This window comes from Ochotona princeps, chromosome 14 (genome assembly GCF_030435755.1).
Source record: "Ochotona princeps isolate mOchPri1 chromosome 14, mOchPri1.hap1, whole genome shotgun sequence".
NCBI classification, from domain to species: Eukaryota; Metazoa; Chordata; class Mammalia; order Lagomorpha; family Ochotonidae; genus Ochotona; species Ochotona princeps.
The window spans coordinates 7,396,692-7,420,138 of record NC_080845.1 but is presented as its reverse complement, the minus strand read 5'-3'; the positions used below and the strand labels follow the sequence as shown (position 1 = coordinate 7,420,138).

The following is a 23,447-nucleotide window of genomic DNA, read 5'->3' as shown; positions in this document are numbered from 1 at the left end:
AGACGGCCTGGAATAATAGAAGCATCACAGAGAGTGCTCAAAAAGCTGCAAACACCACTAAGATGGATAGAAGCTTCTCCCAATGGATAAACATTCCTTTCAATGGACACATTCTCTTCTGCATCTGAATACAAAAGAAATGAACACAAACAAAAGTCATATATGAAAAACCTGTAGCTATTATAATCAAAGGTGAAAACTGAAAGCTTCTTCTCTAAAGTCAGGAAGAAGATAAGGATGCATACTCTTACCAGTTCTAAACAGTGTGTGAAGGCCTAGGCAGAGCAATTAGGCAAGAAAAAGAAATAAAAGGCATTCAAACTGTAAGGAAAGAAGAGATTGTGACTGCAGATGACCTGATACTATATGCAGAAAACTCTATAAAGATTCCAGAAAAACACAGAAGAAATAAATGAATTCAGCAAAACTAAAGCATAAACATATAAAAATCTGTACAAAATGAATCTGATACAATTTTACACTTATGTACTATAATTAAACAATTCAGAAAGAAAATTAAGAAAACAACCTTACTTACAATAACATCACAAAGAATAAAATTCTTAGAAATGAACTTAGAAACACAACCATGTGAAAAACTGCGAGAAAGGACAGGCTAGTGGAAAGACCCCTCATGCTCAAGGACTGAAGACAACACGATCAAAACATACTTAACACTAAAAGCAACCCAGAGATCCAAGGATTCCTATCAAAACCCCAACACCGTTTTTGGCAGAAACAGCAAAGACCACCCTAAAATTCATGTGGAACCTCAAAGCATCACACATGGCCGGCTTAACACAGAGAAAGAACAATGAAGCTGGTGGCCTCATACTTTCTCACGAGGTAACAAAGCTATAATATCCAAAACAATGTGTACTGGCATAAGGACAAACAGAGCAAACTCAGACACTATGATCAAGTGATCTATGACAAAGTCGCCAGACCACACAAATGAGAAAATATAGTATCCTCTCTTTAACACAGTGCTGGACACCTACTGCCACGAGCTCCTCTCCCAGCCACTGACAGACAGACTAGACCCTTATCTTAAATCATACACAAAAATCAGCTGAAAGGGATCAAAGACTTAAATATGATTATCAAGTTCCTATAAGAAAACACAAGAAAAAAACCTTCCCATTGCATGTCTTGGCAATGATTTGTTGGATATAACACTAAAATTTCAGACAAAAAGAACATAGTCAAGTAGATTTTTATCAGGCTAAAAAGTTTCTGTGCAGTCAACAGAGAAAAAGGCAACTTATGATACGGAAGAGAGGGTTTTCAAATCATATACCCAAAATATATAAAGAACGCCTGTAACTCAATAATAAAACCATATGGGCAAGAGGCTTAGGCAGACATTTTTCCAAAGACAAATGATCAGAAGGTATACAAAAAGATGTTTAGTGTCACTAATTAGATAAATACAAACCAAAATAACTGTAAGATAGTATCTCACATCCATTAGGATGTCCATTACATGAATAACAAAAAACAACAAAATAAACAAGATCCGACAACGGAAGTGAAGAAATGTGAAACGCTGTGCACCACTGGTGGGGATGTAAAGTGATACAACCCCAGATGTCTGCAATAGTCAAGGCTGGTTTGTGTGTAATCTGGGAGTTAAGGCTTGGAGTCCACTTACTGGCCAATATTGCTGCCTCCCAGGATATTAACTAATAAGAAGCTGGAACGGGGGACCAGAGTTGGGAACTGAAACCACATTCTCTTGATGTGGGACTCTGGTGTCTTAAATGCTAGGATAGATGATGACCAGCTACTTCTCTAATAATATTTTTTTAATTAATTACTTTATTTGGAAGTCAGAGAGAGGAAGAGATCTTCCAATCACTGCTTTACTTCTCAGACAGCCACAGCAGTTAGGAGGCAGGAGCTGCACCCGGGTCTCCCAAGTGCATGGCAGGACCTCAAACACTCACTTGAGCCATCTTCTGCTGCTTTCCTTGGCCAGTAACAGGGAGAGCTAGGAGAAGTGGAGCAGCTGGGATACGAACGGGTTGTTGTATGGGACATCAGTGTCAGGTGGAAGCTCTACCCGGAATGTCACAATGCCAGCTTCCCAATCATTCTTCAGCTATGCTCCCTGCCCACTGGTGAGTGGAGTCACTGGGTGGGTGAGTTATACAGTTACCCAGTTCTCTGTCCTCATATGGAATTCACCTTCTGCTGCTGAGTAAGAGCAACGAAGAAGAGGCTGGCCTTACAAAGGCTTTACATCTACCCTTCAGAGAGGTGACTACAAATGAAGAAATCTGTCTCTTGCCACTCTATCACATATGCCCAAAGCTCCAGCCTGAATGGACAAACCCACTGTCATTCTTCAAAAATTCATTCTGGGAGGGAAGGCAGTGTTGTGCTACAGCAGGCAAGGCTATTGCTAGGATGCCGCCTTCCCATATTGGTTCCAGTTTATATCCCAGCTACTCAACTTTCACTCCAGCTTTCTGTTAACGACCTGAGAAAGCAGCAAATAACGATCCAAAGACTTGGTCTCCTGCACCCACAGGAGAGCAGGGATGGAGCTCCTGGCTTTGGCCTGGCCCAGTCCTGGCCGTTGCAGCCATCTGGGGAGTCTCTGGATAGAAGATCTCTCTTTGTAACTCTGACTTCCAAAAGAAATAACTAATTTAAAAAAAATTATCGTAGGAGTAGGTGGACATTGTCCTACTCTCTACCCCTCTCTTCTCTGTAACTCTGACCTTCAAATTGATCTATCAGTCTTTAAGAGAAATTCACCTTTGGGTCTTTTCACTGTGTTGCACCTATCAGGAAGAAAAGCTGCCCCCCACATCTTTCCAGCACAGCTAATTCTTTTGCCCCCAGGAATCCTTCTTTGAGGGTCTCCTGCCCTCAAGGACAGCTGCAGTTCTCCCCTGTGCTCTCTGGGCATCCTCTAGTATTTCTTACTGTGCTAAGGTATCACTGTCTTCTACTGCACCGAGTTCACAATACAAAGCCTATGGTGCAGGAGTTAGTACATGACTGTGGCATTAAACAGGGTATTTATATTCCTACTCTACAAACAAGGCAAAGACTCTTCTGCTAAAGCATCTCTGAGTGAAACGAGGATCAGGCTTGCTCACTTCTGCTGGGCTAAGCTATCTTCAGTCTCAGCTGATTCACAAAGCGTTGCCTAGATGGTTCAGAATCCTAACTGAGTTTAATGCTTGAGAAATGCAGAGGGATCACAAGAGCTTCACTTACAATCTTACATTTTCTACACACTTTGACGTTCAGGGTCTAAAAGTCTCAGAGGACTGAAAGCAAAAGTGGCTCCCTCCAGCGGCAGAGAAAAGGGAGCAACATGGGCACTTAGAGGAGCGTCTGGTACCCTGTGCTTCCAGGATGAACCCCAGTGCGAGACCCAGAACTCACCTGGACTGGCCCAATGCTCTTATTCCGGCCTCCAGGCATTCCATCTTCTCTGATAGCTGGAAGGAAACGTGAGTCAAGTCAGCAGCATGCTCATGGAAGTCTAAGCACAAAAAGAATATTTACTTGGCCCAAAGCATAAAGCGGCAATTGGTGAATCCCAGACTCAAACAGCCTTCCTGGACTCAAAGCACTTTGTTACTCTTGGCTGCTATACAAACAGCAGATACTTCTTGGATGTGAAGCTCCAGAGAACATTTCCATTTTCCAATAAAATACTGTTTATTCCAGCATATCTAACTTGTAAGATCAGAAGAAAATGTTTTCAGTGTATTAATCAAACTTCTAAAAATCTTTTAAAAACATTTGAAGGCCTGGTGCAGTAGCCTACCAGCTAAAGTCCTCACCTTGCACGTGCCAGGATCCCATATGGGTGCTGGTTCTAATACTGGCAGCCCTGCTTCTTGTCCAGAGAGATTTCCACTGAGGAGCCTGGGTACAAAAAGCAATGAAAGGCGGCACTGCAGTGGCATAGCTAGATAATCTTCCACGTGCAGTACAAGCTTACGTCCCACCTGCTCCATTTGCCATCTAGCTCCCTGCTTCTGGCCCTGGAAAGCAGTGGAAGGAGCTCAAGTCCTTGGGCCCCTGCACCCATGTGGGAGACCCAAAAGCTCCAGATTTCTGGCTTCAGATCAGCTCAGCTCATTGTGGCCATTTATGGAGTGAATCAGCAGATGGAAAATCTCTCGCTCTCTCTTTGTGTAAATCTGTCTATCATATATAAATAAATGAAAACTTAAATGAAAAAGGGTGCAATGTATGCTGTCATTTTTGAAAAAGCTTTTGTAATAGTCATTGGAGAAGGTAGCCACAAGGGGCAGCAAGCCTGCTGCAAAGAACAAGAGCAGGACTGGCTGTCTCACAAGGGGAGGTTTCTGACATCCTCAAAAGATACACACTTTGAGCTTCAACAAGGCTGGGCCCGAACCCTGTTTCTGCTAGGTCTGCACAACTCCAGTCAAGCTTCTGCTAACTGCAGAGAGAGGATACTGGCTCTTGTCTTCGGGGTTGTCCTATCATGTAACACAAAGCTACAATGACCCACAGGCCTTGGCATTTAAACAAGGCACTCTGAAACAAGCCCTTTCTGCTCTCTTGCCTCTTATCTCTGCATAAAAGAATTTAAAAAAGCCAAGGTTTTATGCTCAACTTTGCTAAAACACTAATATCTTCACCTGCAAAATGAACACAAATTCATCTACCTCCCACAGCTGCTGTGAATTTGGAGTGAGGAAACATACACAGCCTGTGTTAAAGAATTTAATACATGCTGATCTTTGGGAGCACTCCTTCAACCTCATCTCAAGTTCTAACAGTCCACAAAGCTCTTTCTATGATGTTCCAGTTACTAGTGAGATGGTCTTTCGATACATCCACTTTCAATGTTGGCTTTGAACATGTCTGCTCCAGCTAACAGGTACAGAACACAGACCGGTCCACTGCAGAGAGGACACTGAACTGATGCTGGATGTCCTCCAGCTAGCACTTCACTCTCACTGTCCTGGAAATGAGGAAAAATGTTACCTGCTTTATTGGTTTGTTTGAAGGACCACATGCCTTAAAGATTCACATCTTGTGAACCTGTTTTGAAATTTACAAGCCCATGTTCTACCTGAACCCTTCTCTGCACTGACATTCACGTGCAGCAGACATGGACTCTGTCTCAGCTCCTGCTATCTTGGTAAAGTAACTCACGAGGAAAGTATCACCATTGTCCAAGTTAATGGATTAACAGGGACCAATGTACGGCTCAAGGAAACGCCCTGCTTTAAGGAAACAGAGTCGGAATAGCAGAATCAAGGTTCGAACCCAGGCCATCATATTTTCTGAACAGCCTCCAGTCCACTACTAGTATTTCCCAGTGTATGCATCCCATTGTGGAAGGATAAGATATTTTTGGTGCATACATTTTTTTTGAAAGGTTATAACTCATTTTAAAAGTTTATTTATTGTGAAGGCAGACTGATACACAAACACACAGATACAGAAACTCACACACACACTGAAAAGAAGAGAGAGGGACAGCGAGGGACAGAGAGGGGAGAGGAGGAAAAACTTGCACCTGCCAGTTATCCCAAGAGCTGGGACTAGGCCAGGCCAACCTCTCAGTCACATGGATGGCAGGGATACAAGTACTTGAGCCATCGCCCGCTGCCTATCAAGGTACAAGCCAGCAGGCAACTGGACTGGAAATGCAGGCAGGCCTCAAATCAAATGCAGGCATGAGTTGGGTGGGGGGCCCTAGGCAACAGTTCAACTTTGCACCGTGAAACTAACCCCCTAAACTATTAATTATACACTAAAGTGTTTTATACAGATTTTCCACTCACTGAAGCAGCGAAAAAGTTCCCTTTGACTTCGACAACAAGGTAAATAACAGTACTGTTCTAGTAAGAGAAAGTATAATATGTCAAGAAGGTATGAAATTCAAGTTTGGAAAACAATACAATGTGTCATCGTTCTTGGAACGTATTTTAAAACTTACAATGCATTTGCATATTTCACTCACCTGATACACACATTTCAAGGTACACATTATCTCAAGCATTTTACAGCTGAAGAAATAAAGCTCAAAGAGTTAAAGATTTGTTGCTAAATGTTATTCAGGGAAAATGGCAGAACTGGGATTTCAATTTGGGTCTTCTAAGGCTGTACTTGCTCCTTCATGCTACCCTGAGCTAAGAGCTCAGTTACCTAGCACTACTGAGGTTTTTTCTGGCAGTGATCTAGCAAGGACAACAAATGAGTTCTGAGTATAGTATTACAGGAATGGTTTTGCTGAACTTCTTCTCTAAGCCTGAGACAATGGCACAGGCCAGCAGTTCTCTCTGCTCAGAAGTCATGCAAACCACGTGCTACTCTGGAGTTCATGTACCTACTATTGCTCACATGCCTGGGCCTGGGCAGCCAACCCACCCCAAAGCAGCACACAAAGGGAAGGACATCGAAGGCCAGACCCAAACCTGACAGTGGCATCCTGTGGCCCATGAGCTAAGTCCAAGTTCATCACAGCTTGGTATTCAAGACTCCAGGATGTGGTTCCTGCGGATTTTCGCACACTCAAGTGCTATCAGAGATATTACACCTAGCCAGGGAACATGTGTGATGCTTTATATAATTTTGCATGTTGTCTCTACTTAAACTTCACAGTGTAAAAAATCTAGTAATATCACCTCATACCAGTGATTCAGGTTAACATGATCATTAATGGGACAAAATTACATCACATGCTCTTGACAACGTACTGAGGACACATCATGATTGTCAAAAAGGCATAGCCTAAATCTGTAGACTGTAAGCCCAATTGAGAGACAGTGAGCCAGACAACCTGTTTGCTTCAAAATCAACAGTTATTAAAGAAAAGCTTAGGAACCATTTTGCAATGTCAGGAGACACCACAGACACATAAAACCCAAATGTAACATGTGCCTCTGCGGTAACTCAGACATAAGGATGACTGGAGAAAGCTGAGTAAATCTGGTAACTGGGTAACAGTAGCATGCCATCACAAGTCTCCTCCTGCATGTCAGACTTAAAGGGGAGAAGCAGAACATACACACCAAGGGAGAAGTTACAGAAAGGAAGAAGGAGAAACCAGAGAAAAATAAAAGCAAATGGGCCCTAGTGGCTAAAGCCCTCGCCTTGCACTCGCCAAGATCCCATATAGGCGTCGGTTGTAACCCCAGCTGCCCCACTTCCCATCCAGCTCCCTGCCTGTGGCCTGGGAAAGCAGTCGAGGACAACCCAGAGTCTTGGAACTCTGCATCTGTGTGGGAGACCTGGAGGAGGTTCCTGGCTCCTGGCTTCAGATCGCCCCAGCACTGGCCATTGTGGCCATTTGGGGAGTGAATCAGTGGACGGAAGATATTCCTCTCTGACTCTCTTCTCTGTATATCAGACTTTGCAATAAAAATAAACCTAAATCTTAAAAAAAAAAGCTAATCCCACTTTCAAGATTCAGCATCCCATATGGGCAAGGGTAAAATGAGCCGTTGTGGCCATTTGGGATGTGAACCCACGGATGGGAGGTTATTTCTCTGTCTCTCCTGTAAATCTGCCTTTCCAATAAAAATAAATACATCTTTTTTTTAAAAAAGATGTATTTACTTTTATTACAAAGTCGGATATACAGAGAGGAGGAGAGATAGAGAGAAAGATCTCTGTCTGATGATTCACTCCCCAAGTGAGCGCAGCAGCCGGTGCTGTGCTGATCCAAAGCCAGGAGCCAGGGTCTCCCACACGGTGCAGGGTCCCAAGGCTTTGGGCCGTCTTTGACTGTTTTCTCAGGCCACAAGCAGGAAGCTGGATGGGAAGTAGAGCTGCCGGGATTAAAACCGGTGCCCTTATGGGATCTCGGCGTGTTCAAGGCAAGGACTTTAGCTGCTAGGCCACGCCGCTGGGCCCTAAAAATAAATAAATCTTAAAAAAAAAAAAATAGTAGTTATTTTGTTGCTTGGGATGTTCAAACTTTGGCCACTGAAAACTTCTCCAGTGGCTGAGTCATCTTTTGATACGTGTTCTTTGTTTTTTCCTTTTGGAAAGTACTTCTCAATGTCCTGTCAGCACAAAATATGCCAGCCCCTCTGTCTCCTGACGAGCCCTGCCAACAAGCAGTGCTGCAAGGAGCCCTGACTCACTTTACTGAGAAGCTGAGACCAGGGTACTAGGTATGCCCATTGCTACTGCGCTATCACTGCTTTTCAGCTCCTCGTAGTGCATGGAGCTTATAACCTCTACAGCCCCGAAATCTACCTGCCCACCCATCCATGAATCCATACTAATGCCACTGACTGTAATCTCTCCCGGGAGGCTTCGTTCCAGCCTGCTTCTCTGAGGATTTAAAACTTCCTTGATGTGAAAAACATTACTCTCATTATAATATATTTTACTTAGTTATTTAATCTTAGTACACAAATAATAATAGAATTCTTGACAGATAACCTTGAGAGAAACAAATTTTAACCAACTAGAGTGTTTTGTTTGTGCATAATTCTTTTTGTCTTTAGCCTAAAGTATACAGTTAAAACAGTTTGCCAAGGCCAGCCCAACTCTCCCTCATCCCCTATTTTGTGATTCATCCGCAGTCTTATCAGATCCACTCCCCGTCGCTCACACCCACAACATTCTGCTTAACGTTTTTAAACTCCAAGCAGGGGGAGACCGTGTGTGTTACAGTGAGCCAACACATCACCTGGGATGCTCCCCATACTCCAGAGCAGAGCGCCCCCACTTCCACTTCACACACAGCTTCTGGCAGCCAGCAGATGACGGTTCAAGTACTTGGGTTCCCACCACCCGTGTGGGATACATGGATGGGGCTCCCAGACCTTGGCTCTGCTCGTCTGGGTATTTTGGAAAAGAACCAGCAGATGGAAGAATCATCTCTCTCTGCATTCTAAATAAACAACCTTTAAAAATTTACATGCAGGGGCCAGTTCAATTGGGTAACCCTCCACCATCAAGCGCTGGGATCCTATTTGGGCGCTGGTTCATGTCTCGGCCGCTCTACTTCACATCCAGCTTCCCAATTATGGCCCAGGAAAGCAGCGGAGAATGACCCAAAACCTTGGGACCTTGTATCCACATGAAAGAAGCTCTTGGCTCCTGGCTTCGGACTGGACCAGCTCTGACTGTTATGGCCATTTGGAGAGTGAACCAGCATGGGAGACTTTTCTGTCTCTCCTTCTCTTTGAAATCTGCTTGTCCAATAAAAATAAATCTTCCAAAAAATTACATGAGGGCTCGGTATGGCAGCCTAGTGGCTAGAGTCTTCACCTTACATGTGGCAGGGTCCCATATGAGAGCTGGTTTGTGTCCCAGCAGCCCTGCTTTCCATATAGCTCCATGCCTGAGAAAGCAGTAGAGGATGGCCCAAAACCTTGGGACCCTGAACTCACATCGAGACCTGGACGAGGTTTCTAGGTCGTAGCTCCGGACTGGCTCAGCTACAGCTGTTGAGACCACTTGAGGAGTGAACCAGCGGAAGGAAGATCTTTCTTTCTGTTTCTCTTTCTTTCTGTATTACTGTCTTCCCAATAAAAATAAATCTTAAAAAAATTATATGCAACACAATGTATTTTGTGGTGTATAATTTTATAGGCTTTGAAAAACACAGAATTCTGTGTTGACCACCAGTTTCATAAAGAATATTCCTCACTCCTCAATTTTTACATATCAACCAGGAGGTGGCAGTGTTTCCCTTCAAGAAGCAGTTTCAATAAGCTGTCTGCTCTGAAGGTGAAAGAACTTGAAGTGGAGCCCATCCTGGACAGCTCATGTGCCACTTCGGGTCACAGAGGGGCTAAGAGATAAAGTTTCTTCTTTCCTAAAATGTGTTAAGTTTGGCCAGCAGTCTCAGAATTTCACACTGCAACTATGAAAGTGGGATAACCCACCAAACAGTATTTAAGAAAGCAACCCATAATTAAGCTTTGATAAAATAAATGTTTACAGTGAGAGCAACTAAAGGAAGACAAGAAAAATGGAGGCTGTAATCAAAGCAAAGTGAAGATGACCACAGAAAATCCTCAAGACAATATTTGGTATTGGTGGCTGGGAAGGATTTCTGTAAGAGGAAACCACAACCCAAGCACACACAGGGTAACGTGAGGTACACTGCTCTCAGTCAAACAGGAGGTCAGAAGATGGGAAGAGGACAAACTCGGCAACATCTCCAATGCCTTGCTTTGCCATTTGTGTAGCATCTAGTAAAACAAGGGTGTTCCAACAAGCCCACAGCTGTGCCGTGTGGTGGACATGTGAACTGTCGGCCTTCTCTCTGTATCTGACACGTCTCCACGAGCGATTTTGGCCCGCTGACAAGACTCTATTATCTTTGTGCCAACGACTCCACAAATTATTCGAGAACAGGACTTACCACCTCTGTTTCAATCCTATACATTAACTTTGTTGGTGTATATCTCTCAAGTGTCCTTGTCATGCACCTCAAATGTAGAACTGCCAAGGCCAACCTTTGGCCCCATCCTCCCTGACATTCATTTTCCTGTGTTGTCATCACTATTTTTCTTATTAAAATATTTATTATTTGAAAGGTAGAGATTTTCCACCTGCTGGTTCACTCCCCAAATGGCTGCAGTGGCTAGGGCTGAGCAGGGCTGAAGCCAGCAGCTTCTTGTGGGTCTTCCACTTGAGTGGCAGGGGCTCAAGTCCCTGGGTCACCTTGTGCTGCTTTGCCAGATATGTGAGCAGAAGTAGAGCAGCTGGGACTTGAACTGGTGCCCATAGGGGATGCTTGCATCACAGGTGGCAGCTTAACCCACTGTACCACAACAGCAGCCCAGGTCATTACACTTAACCCAAACCCTTAATTTCAACTTCCAGTGTGGCCAATACTCAGCATGTTACTGACTCCTAGCAGAAGGTAAGCTTCCTCCATGACATCTCCCCGCTCCTTCCCTCTCCTTCTATAGATCCCCACACCTCCCTTCCAGGTGACTTTTCCACTTTCTCTAACCTAATGCATCCTACAAATCTACCTTTCCTATTAATCAATCTCATTAGAATTTGGTGTACTGATGTCATTTTATACTCAAGAATCTTAGAAAGCTTCCCAACAAATTCAAAACTTTTCATCAACCTAGACACAGACTTACAAGCATGTCTAGAGCCCTAGTACACTGTGTGGTATCACATTCAGAAGGCCTCCTGTTTCATGCTTGCTCATCCAAACCTCCTATTTCCTGTCATCATCTCCCTTAAGAAACTAGTGGAGTGTATTAATCCCAGTTAATGCCTGAAGGTTAGCGGGGTCTTGCCACATAGTGCCTACGCATTCACTCTCACACTCTAACATCATTCCTGTCCTTCTGACCACCTAGTCTGGGAGGTTCTTGATTGCAAGAACCTCAATCATTTTGAGTATACAGAATAGGACTTGGCCTACAGAGTAGACTAGGAAAATGAGGAACCCCACGGCATAACCACTGGAGCTAAAGGTGAAGTGATGGGCGAGCAGTGGACAGTCCACGCACCAGCAGCAACACTCACCCTTCCGGTTCATCCCCATCTGCAGGCATTTCAGCAGACGGCAGTACTGGCACCTGTTCCTCTGCTTCCGAGACATGACACAGTTCTTGTCACGACTGCATCGGTATACCCGTTTGTTGCAAATGCTCCGCTTGAAAAACCCTTTGCAGCCTTCGCAGGAGATGATTCCATAGTGCAAGCCTGTAGCACGGTCCCCACAAATGAGGCAGGTTCGTTGTTCAGCCCGATCATCTGGAACAGAAACTGAACATGTTCTAGTTAGAGCCTGTAATTCCTAAAACAAGTAATCCTGCAGCGGATTCACGAAGAGAAAACCACGTGAAGACGGGGCAGAAACTGGTCACAACTCGAGGAAAGCTTAAGAGGCAAAGAAAGGGGTGTTCCCTAGAGCTTCTGGGTTGAGTGTGATTGACGACACCTTCATTTCTAACCGACTTCTGGCTTCCAGAGCTATTAGAAGAATGAACCTCTGCTGTGTGAAGGCACCAAGTTAGTGATCTGTATGTAAGTAGTACAAGAAACTAACACCCTTTTTGTTCTTGGTCCAGAAAGGGAAACAGACACATTAACATTCATCCAAAGTTGCATGGTAACTGCAGGCAGCTGCAGTCACGCAGCAAGCGCAGAGAAGAGCCGCTAGGAGACTAATGACCAGCAAAAGGGAAGATGACAAACATGACAGAGGAACTGCTGAGGTGCTTGAGGACTCCACAGTCCCTAGGCACAGACTTCCTGAACGTGAGTCCACAGCAACAGACAAATCCGCATTTCCACATTCTTGCATTAGTGTCCTCCTTTTTTCTTCCTTCTTAAGTGAACTTAGATGAAACTACTTGGCTTGGAGGGGAAGAAAAAAGGGAAGGATACTGCTGGATCTTCGCTGGGGTATGCTTTTTATTTACTTATTTTTGAAAACACGGGAAGCTCAAGCTAAACATGAGACAACGTGATAGTTACAAATAAATTAAAATCAAACAAGGCCCTAAAGCCAAAAACGAAAAAAAGAAAAGGCATGCAAACACCAGACAGGATTTTCTAGAGCACTGGGTGTGAACGGCTGCAAAGTCTCACGAATACAGTATGGAACAGTGTCTGGAAACCATGACTAGTATAGAGGGAGATGTTCTAATGTTAAATGAAAACCCCCAATGTTCTATCAGATAGTAGATAAGGTAAAGCTTTACTAAAATAGATGTGAGAAAAATAACCATTTAATCACTATCCCCAAGGACCACATTTTTCTTTTCTTCATTGTTACGATTTCACCTACTACAACTAGGTAGGTTTCACTTCATGGATTCCTGTAATCCTTAAAATCACACAGGCGTGGGGATGAGGCACTACATGTGACAAACATCACCGTTTCTTCTGAGCATTTGTCTGAGTTTCCATCCCTCCACTTCTGACCTAACTCACTGCTGGCTCACCTGGCAAAACAGCAAAAATGTCTCAAGGGCTCAGGCCCCTGCCTGCCCAAGGAGGAGATCCAGCTGAGGCTCCTTGCTCCGGATTCCAGCCTGGCCCAGCCCTGGCACTTGAGGCTGTCTAGGATGTAAATCATTGGATATAGACCGTTCTGTCCCCTCCCTGACTCTGCCTTTCGAACAAACAAATCTTAACAACAAAACAAAGCAAAAACAAAATGAATAAAACTTTCATTTTACAAATGAATAAAACTTTCATTGTAAAGAAGAAACTGGAGGCTTGAGATGTTGATAAAGAACCAGGGCCCGAGAAGCAGGGGTTTCAGATGAGACCAACGAGGAAAGGTGACCTCTCCCAAGTCAGAGGAGAGCTGGTGGAGCTGGACAAAAATCCAAGCATAAACTGCAGAGACCAGAGATCTATTACACTATTTCTATTACACTGTTACTGCCTCTCCTTCTCTCTCTGTAAAAATCTGCCTTTGAAATAAAAATAAATCTTGAAAAGAAAAATCAGAGTGGATCCAGGGTTCAGCGAGGGTCTCTATGAACATATATCAGTTCTTAGAGGCAGAAACGTTAAATTCAAAGGAAAATATAAAAAGAATGAATAAAGTAGCTGATGTGGGTTCATCTAGAAGACGACTAATGATGTGAACTACGTCCAGAACCCCAGAAACATCTTTTCAGAGCACCACGGACACGTGTCTGCTCAAATAAATGGATGTTGCCATCTCCATACCATTTAGCAGTAACAAAAACAAGAACAAAAAGATGCATGGATAAATCTCATTATCTATCTGACTAGGATTTTACTTTAAGAATCCAAGTGCTGGAGCCAGTTACACTGGCACCTGCATGTGCCGGAATCCCAACACTGGAGGACTGGTTTCAGTCCCACGTCCTGCTTCTGAGCCAGCTCCCCACCAGTGTGACCAGGAAGGCAGCGGAAGATGGTTCAGGTGCTTGGGACCCTGCACGCTCACAGTGGAGACAAGCATGAGCTTCACCCAGACTCCTGCTTTGACGAGGCCCATCTGTAAAGGAGCAAGACATGCAGAAAAAGGGAGACAGGGAGAGAGGGACAAAGAGCTTTCATCAGCTGATGTGCTCACTGAAAGCCAACAGCTAGGGCTGTGCCAGGCCAAAGCCAGCAGCCCACGGGGGTGGCCCGGACCCAAAGTACGTGAGCTGTCACCGGCAGCCTCCCAGGATCTGTGTTGTCAGAACACTGAAATACGCACTGGCGCTGCACTTGAAACCCAAGCGCTCTTCTATGCAATGCTAGCTCTCTAGATGGCAACTCACCTACTGTACCAAATGTCTACCTTCTGACAACCTTTTTGTAACAATGCTGGTTTGAAAGTGGCATACTTCCTATGCATCTTGCAGGTAAGTCTCAAAGATGCTAACAGTAACATTGGGCCTTCTTGTTGTGGAGATGTACATTTGTTGAATTAATGAATGACCAACACTAACTGAGACTTAAAAAAACAGCAACAAGAAATATCAAATATTACATATAGTAAGAATAACATATTCTCCAATTTTTTAAATTTAATTTTATTTTTACTATTGCTTATGCAATGGAGAGGAATGCATGCCCATGTGGGTCTCTGATTAAAGCGGGGAGAATTGAGGTATGGAGGAAGGTGGGCGGGACAAATATTTCACCTTTTTTGTTCTCTTCTGTGTACAAAATGGACGAAAGGGAGAAGCAGCACTTGCTGTCACACTACATCAGCACCTGGGGATACAGTCATCTGATGATGTCTTAAGAGATCCCAATGCAAGGAAGAACTTTCTGAGGGTGTTATTTGAGTGGTTTTGATATATCTGAGATGGTGTCAAATTTATTGCATCAGGGTTGAGGAAATCTTTCCACGGTCCACAGGCTGACCAAGTCCGCCTCACTGTGCATTCACAGACACAGGAACATACTGCAAAGCCTGGCCAGAGGTGCTCCAGCTCCATTCTCTGACAAAGCATTAGTTGTCCTCTGCTGGCCTGGATGAGCTGGCCGTCATGTTCCTCATGGGAATCTGGGTAAGCTGTTCACTGCACAGGCATCAGCAAACGAGGAAATTCAGTCTCAACACATGCACTCCAAGGTTGGAACACAGGTATCGTGATTTTTCTCTGTGGCTGGTGTTTGAGTTCAGCAGTTTAGCTGAGGAGTCCCCCAAGAAACTTTGCCTGGGATGACCTAAGACAGGACTCCTCCATGCACCAGCCAGTACAAGGTCAGGTTCGGTCTATCCATCATCTGCACCAGACAACATACACATTGGCAGATGCAGCTGCCTGGCCCAGCTCCATGTCTCATGTGAACTGGTGGGTGTTGTGGCCTAGTTCAGTCCAATTGCCACAGGTCTGGTTTTTACGCACACCATAGAGGGCCACAGCCTAGTTGGGGAGCCCCACAATAACCTCCTTCAGGCCCTACTCCAGCCACAGGTTTTGCATGTGCTGCCATGCGCAGCATCCTTGCCTGGTCTGTTCTGTATCCCATTGAGGTTTCATGTACACCCAAGAGTGCTGCAGCTTAGCTCAGTCCATCCCACCCCCAGATATGGCCCACATGCCTGCTGATAGGTGCTGCTACCTTGACCAGCCTGTAGCATGTGGCATCCCTATGGAGTCAACTGTGGTCTCAACTCCTCTACTTCTAATCCAGCTCCCTGCTTATGGCCTGGGAAAACAGTGGAGGATGTGCCAAAATCTTGGGATCCTGTACCCTATGTTGGAGACCCAGTAGAAGCTTCTGGCTTCAGATGGAAGCCAGATGGAAGATATCTATCTCTCTCTGTCTTTCCTTCTCTCTGTAAATATGCCTTCTGAATGAATGAATTAATGAATAGATGGATAAATAAATCTTAAAAAGAAAACAGAAACAAAAAAATGAGTACCAAAATAATGTCATATAAAAGACATAAATTCTAAAACAATAAAAGAGATAAGGAAGGTCACTATTAACTGGTCAATCAATTCAATAATAAAAAATGAGACTTGCAAATATATATGTGTATCCAAGAGTGGAATCCTCAAATATATGCAGCAAACATTACTGGCTCCAAAATGATAGATTCTAATACAACAATTTGTAGGGGCTTCTGTGTCCCACTTTCATCACTGGACAGGTCATTCAGACCAAAAACAATAAAACAAAAACCACAAACAATTAAGAGTTAAGTTATATGATAGGTCAAAGGAACCCAATATCTGGCCACAACTGCAGAACTCATTCTCCCAGGACATCAGCAGATGGAATATTCTCTGGGGCAGACCACATGCTAGAATACAAAAGATGTGTCAAAAATTAAGAAAAATTGAAATTGTATCAGATACTTCTCCTACCACAATCAATAACAAAAAGAACTATTATGGTTTAGATGATAGTTTGGGTGAAAGACAAATGCACATGTATTAGGGGTTTCATTCCAAAAAAAAAAAAAAAAAAAAAAGAAAGAACTCAAAAGGACAACTTAATGATATATCTTAAGGAACTAGAAAAACAAAAACAACTTAGAAGAAATATCAGAGCAGATAAATAAAAACCAAAAGAAGTTCTTAACAAAATGCCAAGAAATTGAATGCTGCACCATATCAGAAGGATTATACATAATATCAGGTGGGATTTATATCAAGGATGCAAGAATTTTCAACACATATAAATCAACAAATCAAATAATTCACATCAATAGGGTAAAAGATAAAAATCATATATTCATCTCAATCAACAAAAAGCAATAGATAAAATACACTGTTCCTTCATGATAAAAACACTAAAAAGTTACATATTGAAGAAAACGTCAACACCATAATGCCTTTGTTTAAGTCCATGGCTATCTCATCCTATAAAAGGGAAAAGACAATGATGGCTGTGCTTACCACTTGCATTCAACAGAGCTCTGGACGTCTCAGCAAAAGCAATAAAGAGAAATACAGGGCATCCAAAGATGAGGGAGATTAAATTATCCCTGTTCGCAGATCACATGATTTCATGTTGAAAAACCTAAGTTATCCACCAAAAATTATTACAATAAATTTTCAGTGAAGTCACAGAATACTTTTTAAAAAAGATTTGTTTATTTTTATTACAAAATCAGATATACACAGAGGAGGAGACAGAGAGGAAGATCTGTCTGATGATTTACTCCCCAAGTGAGCGCAACGGCTGGTACTGTGCCGATCCGAAGCCAGGAACCTGGAACCTCCTCCGGGTCTCCCATGCGGGTGCAGGGTCCCAATGCACTGGGCCGTCCTCAACTGCTTTCCCAGGCCACAAGCAGGGAGCTGGATGGGAAGTGGAGCTGCCGGGATTAGAACCGGCGCCCATATGGGATCCCAGCACCTTAAAGGCAAGGAGTTTAGCTGCTAGGCCATGCTGCCGGGCCCGAAGTCATAGAATATTAAGTCAATATCGGGGTCTTCCGTCCCGCAGAAGAATTCACCCGACACTCCAGGTTCTATATCTTGAGGCACTTTATTCTTCCAACCAGTCCGTTTCCCAGCCAGTCGACTCGACTTCTCCCTTTTCCTCCCGTTAGTCTCTGCTTCATTCCCCAACCTCCTTGTCACCCCTAGTCTTCTGTCTGTCCGTCCGTCCGTCCGTCCCAGTCGTACTCTGTCCTCCTTCTCAGTCCGTCCGTCCGTCTCTGTCTCCGTCTTCCTGTGCTGGCCCCCTTTCTTCCTGAAACCCCCACCGCTAAATACAATCCTAGTCCAATCAGCTTAAAGGTCACCGATGCACGCGGCAGGCACGCCAATCATGGCTCTGATCACGTGTAGCACACGCGCTAAGCATGCAGCTACGGGCCAATCAGAAGGCACTTCCTAAAACCTGTGTACCGCCAAGCTCCGGAGGGAGGAGAGGTCTCAGCGCCATCTTAGGGCACACGTGCAGTGCTCCCGACAAGTCAACATGTGAAAACCGGTATCTATTTTTACATCTGAAAATGCTGAAATCAAGCAAGCAATCCCCATGCTACTCCCACAAATTCTTTAAGTAAGAAAGTCAAATAGGGCTGGTACAGTGGCACAGCAGGCTAAACCTCCACCTCCACCTTGTGGTGCTAACATCCCATACAGAACCCAGAAATAAATTCACATTTATAGCCAAATGACTTTTGACAAAGGTACTAAGAATACACCTTCAAGAAAGAAAATTTCTTTGATGAACAGTACGGACAAAACATCTACTGACAATCATTTCTGTGAACTGGTTAGCAAAAACAGAACAAAACAAAAAACACATACTGGTGGAGCGGGCATTTGGCTTAACACTACAGACACCAACTGAGATGCCTGTGCCTCATATCAGAGTGCTCGGGTTCAATTCCTGGCAGCAGATCTTGATTCCAGCTTCCAGACTGAGTCCCTAGCTCCTGGAGGCAGCCCTGGTAATCGCAGGCACTAGGGGACTGAATAAGGAAGGGGTGCTAATTTTCTCTCCCAGTCTCTCCCTGTTTCTGCTTCTCAAAACAAAACAAAACAAAACCCAAAGTAACAACAACAAAAACCCCTTAAGATACCAGAAACATTAAAAAGTATAGAGTTAAAATAGCTGATCAGCAAAGAAATAGTTAGCTATAGCTCACAATCCATTTAAAGAATGGCGTGAGTACCCTAAGCAGCTAAATAAGATTATTAAAAAATAAAGAATGGCATGAAAGAGTAATATCAAACTGTCCCCCTTTGCTGGGATCCTTAATGCCTCAAACACAAAATTCTGCTGTTTTCCTATTTTTCTTATTTTAAATTTGAGAAGCAGGAAAACAGAACAAAGCCTCAAGTACTAAATCTACTGACCAAGCCAGAGCTGGGCCACACCTGGAAACAGGAAACTCAATCCAGGTCTCCCACACAAACACCTGAGTCATCTCCTCCTGCCTCCCAGCATACCCAACAGCAGGAAGCCAGAATCAGCAAAGCAGACATAAACCCACAAACCCAGGGCTATGAGGTGTGGGTAACCCAAGCCCTAGCGCCATCTTAACCATTTTAACCACCGAAGAAAAGCCCCCCACCCATAAAAAAAACGTTGATGCTTTCTTAGGGGGGCCTCTTGAAACACTGCTAGCATTTGGCTGGCCTTATTCCCAGCTATTCCAATCAGAACTTGCCTAGCAAGCATTTCTGCATACCAGCTCCCTCTACATGATCCGTAAACATCCTCTCCAGATCCTTGATCAGGGAGTCAGATTTGAGTGTTACTTCTGACCTCTTTAACCTGGCTGCCTTTAGAAACACTTTCTCTCCATACTTTCAGTATTTTGGTCTTCCAATACACGTAAGTGGCTGATTCATCTTGTTTCAATAACACTGTGTAGGAAGCAGCAGTTTTAAAAAAGGCTCTGGAAGATGGTCTCCCCAAGAAACTGTTCAACTTAAGTGGACAATAAGATGCTGGACTTTATGCTTGGTAGATGCTTGCAATGAAAGAATTTCAACTGAATTTGAACTGTGGTAATGCAACAAGGTGAGGGAATCCACCATAGGGGGGTTGGGGGAGGGGCGGGGGGAATCCCAGTGCCTATAAAACTGTCACATAATGCAACGTAATCAATAAAAACAAACAAAGGCTCTGGAGCTGCCACTGTACTAACAGGTAAAGCCACTGCCTGTGGAACGAGCATCCCATATAGGCCTGGGTTTGAGTCCTGGCTGCTCCGTGTCTGATCCAGCTCCCTGTTGACATGCCTATGCCTGGGAAAGCAATGGAAGGCGGCCCACCTGCTTGGGCTCTTGCATCCACAAGGGACATCCAGAGGAAGCTCCACACTCCTGGTTTTGGCCTGGCCCAGCCCTGGCCATTGGGCCATTTTGGAGATGTGAATAGGTGGCTTAAAGATCACTATCTCTACTTCTCTCTTCTTTTTAAACTAAGAGAAAGTCATACATATTTAAAGAAGATAAACAGGGGGGAGATACTTGGCCTAGAGGTTAGGATGCCAGTTAAGATGTCCCAATCTTGGAGGCTGGTGTATGGGCCTGTGCCAGCTCACATGGGAGATCCGGAAGAAGCTCTTGGCTCCAGCCTTCCACTGGGCCAAACCCTAGTTACTGTGGCTTTCTGGTAAGTGAATCTGCCCATGGAACAAATTTCTATCCCTGGCTTTCAAACTAAATACATCTTAAATATTATAAAGTGCCCACAACCCTGTACTAGAGATCTGGGTCCAAGTCCTGGCTCTGCCTCCATACCCTTCAATTCAGCTGGTGCTAATGCAAACCCTGGGGTGGGGGGAAGCAGGGCATGGCTCACATAGCTGGGTCCCTGCCACTCACAGGGGAGGCCTAGACTGAGTTCTTGGCACATGACTCCAGTCCCTGGCCTAGGGCAACAATCAGAACCAAGGAATGAACCAGAAGATGGGCACGTTTTCTCTCTCCTTTCTTGCCTGTCAAATGTATTTTGGAAAAACTGAAAAATTAACACAGGAACCAAGGCTTTCAAAAAAAATCAATTGAGGGCCCAGCGGTGTGGCCTAGCGGCTAAAGTCCTCGCCTTGAACATGCCGGGATCCCATATGGGCGCCGGTTCTAATCCCGGCAGCTCCACTTCCCATCCAGCTCCCTGCTTGTGGCCTGGGAAAGCAGTTGAGGACGGCCCAATGCATTGGGACCCTGCACCCGCGTGGGAGACCCAGAAGAGGCCCCTAGCTCCTAGCTTCGGATCGGTGCGCACCGGCCCGTTGCGACTCACTTGGGGAGTGAATCATCAGATGGAAGATCTTCCTCTCTGTCTCCTCCTCTGTGTATATCTGGCTGTAATAAAAAATGAATAAATCTTAAAAAAAAAAAATCAATTGAAGGGCCCAGCGGTGTGGCCTAGCGGCTAAAGTCCTCGCCTTGAAAGCCCCGGGATCCCATATGGGCGCCGGTTCTAATCCCGGCAGCTCCACTTCCCATCCACTTCCCCGCTTGTAGCCTGGGAAAACAGTCCAGGACGGCCCAATGCTTTGGGATCCTGAACCCGTGTGGAAGACCCGGAAGAAGTTTCTGGCTCCTGGCTTCGGATTGGCACAGCACCGGCCGTTGCACTCACTTGGGGAGTGAATCATCGGGCGGAAGATCTTCCTCTCTGTCTCTCCTCCTCTCTGTATATCTGACTTTGTAATAAAAATAAATAAATCTTAAAAAAAAATAAAAAGGCAGTTAAAAAAAAACTTACTCAAAAAGAAAAACAAGTTAAACACTTAAAATGTGTTTTATTTTTCAGAAAAAAAAAAGCTAAGGAGTCATTGTGGTACAGCCAGTTAATCTACCGCCTGCAATGCTAGTATCCTGTATGGGGGCTAGTTTTCTGGCTGCTCAACTGCTCCCTGCTAATGTAACTGAGAAAGGGACAGAAGATGTACCCCTAACAGACCCAGATGGAGTTCCAGGCTCCTGGCTTTGGCCTGGTTCAGTCCCAGGCATTTGGGGAGACTATCAGCAAATGGAAGATCTCTCTCTTTCTCTCTCCATGTCTTCTGCCTTTCAAATAAATTAATCAATCTTTAATTGAAAAGATTAAGGTGAATTGCCTGCATTCAGAAAAGTAAAGGGACTCACCCAAGCTCATAGGGTAATCTGACCATGGAGCTGAGTTTCAACCTGGCTACCTTCCTGAGAATGGACTTCCCATTATATCAAACAATGTCTGATGGAGGTGGGGTAGAAGAAGGATGCTGAACAAGGCAGGTTTCTCAGGACTAGGCCTCCTTGCTGCTGTTATTCTTCTCTCAAGAAACAAAAACTCCACAGGAGCAGCCTTGCAGCTCAGGAGGCAGAACCAGATGGAATGCCTGGCTTCCTGCTTCAAAGCCCCAGCCTCTGTGAGCGCTTGGGGAACACCTGGTACAGTCATCCTATTACAGGTAACCAAAGGGTACTCCTGCGATCCTGCAAGTGAGTACTACAGACCCTTACATTAGCAACCAGTCCTAGTTTATCTGGGTGAACTGCAGGCCAAAACTTGTTACAGAAAGGCCGCTTACTCTCATACCTTCACTTAGCCCTGCTGTTACAAAAATAGCTTCCCCACCCCAACGAGAGCATTTTGCCCATTCCAAGGGCTCTGGTTACACAAATTACATTTTGGAAACTGATTTTTATCAATACCTGCTTTTCAGACTGTGATGAACGCCAGATTTAGGAAACGGAGAGCACAGCAGCTCACTTGATCAAAATTACACTGACAACTAAGGAAATCTGCAGCTTGCCTGGCTACAGGAGATTGAAAACAAAGGGTTTCTATATTATCAATTGTAAATCCTTGATCAGTAGTACATTTCAAGAAGTGACTTCACTCAGTTTTTCATTACCACCCTCTGAAATGAAGGTCTTGGGTGTGGTGACCTTGAAATAGGGAATACAAATACAGACAGACAGACAGACAGAAATAGGGAATACAGAGCTTCAAAGTTTCATTTACAAATAAAAATTTAACCAGAAGCAAAAATCACCTGACTTCTTTCAAACATCTTTTTACTCCACTGTAGTAGAATGACTATTATCAAAACCCTTTCTGAGGCCACACATGGAGTTTCTCATACTCAACCAGCTCCTTTTTTTCATCTGAGTAAGCAATGAATCCTTAAATGTTCCCAGTGACACTCTAGACATCATGACAAACCATACATTTTCTCATTTCCAAAGCATGACATTAAATAGAAGAACTGAGCAATTCATATGATTGGCATGAATTGAATGCTTGAGGGAAGACAAAAGGAAATATTATGGATGACATAGAGTGCTTGGGCTTTAAAACAAGGATGAAATGGTTCACAAGTTACAATTAACTGAAGTCAAGAGGAAATGAATCCAGGGGAAAAGCTATTCTTATCACTTGACATCACAGATGAAAGTGGGACAAGAAAATAAACATTCAGAACACAGTCACTTTGCTCCTCCTGTCTCGTATATGCAGGGATCTTTCAGTTAGTAATCAAGCAATCAGTTTGGATTGAAAACAGATTTCACATTCACTGGAAGTTTCCAGGGCAAGCAGGGTGACCCAACTGGCTAATCTGCTCTGTGGTGCCAGTAGCCCAAAGGAGCGCCAGTCCTGGCTGCCCCATTTCCCAATCAGCCTGGGAGAATAGCAGAGGATGGTCCACATCCTTGGGATCCTATAACCATATGGGAGACCTAGAAGAAGCTCCTGGCTCCCAACTTTGGATCAGCCCTGCACTAGCCATTGTAGCCATTTGGGGAGTGAACCAACAGAGGAAGATCTTCTTTCTATCTCTTCCTCTCTATGTAAAATCTAAACTTAAAAAAAAAACCTCTTAAATAAATAAAAAGTATAGATTTCCCAGTTGGAGAAGAGAACCTGCAAAATGTTTGCTTTGTTATATTTCAGCTCTCACTGGAACTTTTAAGGATTCCTTGCCTTTTAAATAAATAAAGATTGAAACTGAGGGGAAAATATAATGTTTTCAGTTAAAAAAAACACACACACAGAGACACACAGAGGCACTTTACCAGATATGATGTGCCTAGGCACTGTAACTCGAAATAAATATGTATTTGTGAAGCTGGAAGTGTAGACACTGATTTTCT

The 23,447-nt window shown here is 44.1% G+C and overlaps 1 protein-coding gene across 7 annotated transcripts in view; it reads right to left on the bottom strand.

Moving 5' to 3' along the window:
• NR6A1 (nuclear receptor subfamily 6 group A member 1) overlaps positions 1-23,447 on the bottom strand; it is a 195,281-nt gene that overhangs the window by 19,443 nt on the left and 152,391 nt on the right. For 4 of the 7 annotated variants that reach the window (XM_058672567.1, XM_004593576.3, XM_004593577.3 and 1 more), the window contains 2 exons: positions 11,473-11,715; positions 3,406-3,461 (listed from right to left, as the gene is read on the bottom strand). In XM_058672567.1, the coding sequence (XP_058528550.1) occupies positions 3,406-3,461; positions 11,473-11,715 (299 nt within the window). The remainder of the gene's footprint in view (positions 1-3,405; positions 3,462-11,472; positions 11,716-23,447) is intronic. The other 3 variants (XM_004593578.2, XM_004593579.2, XM_058672569.1) reach the window with 1 other exon arrangement.